Source organism: Vollenhovia emeryi, unplaced genomic scaffold, assembly GCF_000949405.1.
Source record: "Vollenhovia emeryi isolate VEMERY1.0 unplaced genomic scaffold, V.emery_V1.0 DF951396.1, whole genome shotgun sequence".
Taxonomy (NCBI): domain Eukaryota; kingdom Metazoa; phylum Arthropoda; class Insecta; order Hymenoptera; family Formicidae; genus Vollenhovia; species Vollenhovia emeryi.
The window spans coordinates 1-1,099 of record NW_011954970.1 but is presented as its reverse complement, the minus strand read 5'-3'; the positions used below and the strand labels follow the sequence as shown (position 1 = coordinate 1,099).

At 40.7% G+C, this 1,099-nt stretch overlaps 1 protein-coding gene across 1 annotated transcript; it reads right to left on the bottom strand.

The window, feature by feature from the left end:
* Positions 1-6: 6 nt before the first annotated feature.
* On the bottom strand, positions 7-767 carry LOC105560344 (the record flags this gene model as incomplete). Its single annotated transcript, XM_012009430.1, has 1 exon — positions 7-767. A coding segment is annotated over one exon (761 nt), but the record flags the coding sequence as incomplete, so codon positions are not given.
* Positions 768-1,099: the final 332 nt, after the last annotated feature.

The following is a 1,099-nucleotide window of genomic DNA, read 5'->3' as shown; positions in this document are numbered from 1 at the left end:
TTCTACAGAAAATAGGTATTTCGAAGTCAAGTTTTTTAAGGCATTCCGTCTCCAGATCATCCATGACTAAGTCGGCCAAGATCGGTGACAAAGGTGATCCCATAGGGCTACTAAAAATCTGCTCGTAATATTGTCCGTCGAATTTGAAACTGGTGGAATTTAGTACTAGTTCGATAGCGTATATGAACTGAGGTAGGTTAAGAGCGGTGTTAGTTGAAATCTCGGTCCAGCGTTTCTCGATAGCTTTAATGACTAACTCTTTCGGGATGTTCGTAAAGAGAGACGTGACGTCCAACGAAACGAGCAGTTCATCAGAGCGAATAGTAGTGTTGCTAATTTTTTGTACGAATGACCAGCTATCTTTGACGTGAGACGTCGGTTTATGAACTGAGTGATGTAGGATGTCATGTAGGAATCTAGCAATGTTGTAAAGTGGGCTACCCAACGCAGACACAATGATACGTAATGGGTATCCGTTCTTGTGTATTTTTGGTAGCCCATAGCATCGCGGGAGATTGCCATTCGTGCAATTTAGGGACCTATAGGTTTGTGTGTCGATTATGTCGTTATCGTGCCAAGATTTGACGAGAGAGTTAATTTTTGACGTTAGTGTATTGATGGGATCTTTTTTTATTTTACGGTACGTTGATGTATCATTTAGGAGCTCGTTCATTTGGTTGACATAGTCTGGTTTATCCATGACTACGGTAACCTGTCCCTTGTCGGCTCTGGTGACTAATATGTCATTATTGTTAGTCAAAAACTTCCTACATTGGGCAAACTCGTTAAGTATAAAGCGATTAGAGTTGGAAATATGTTCATTAGTGTGTAAGTATTTTTTTATGGAATTCTACATCACTCAGTTCATAAACCGACGTCTCACGTCAAAGATAGCTGGTCATTCGTACAAAAAATTAGCAACACTACTATTCGCTCTGATGAACTGCTCGTTTCGTTGGACGTCACGTCTCTCTTTACGAACATCCCGAAAGAGTTAGTCATTAAAGCTATCGAGAAACGCTGGACCGAGATTTCAACTAACACCGCTCTTAACCTACCTCAGTTCATATACGCTATCGAACTAGTACTAAATTCCACC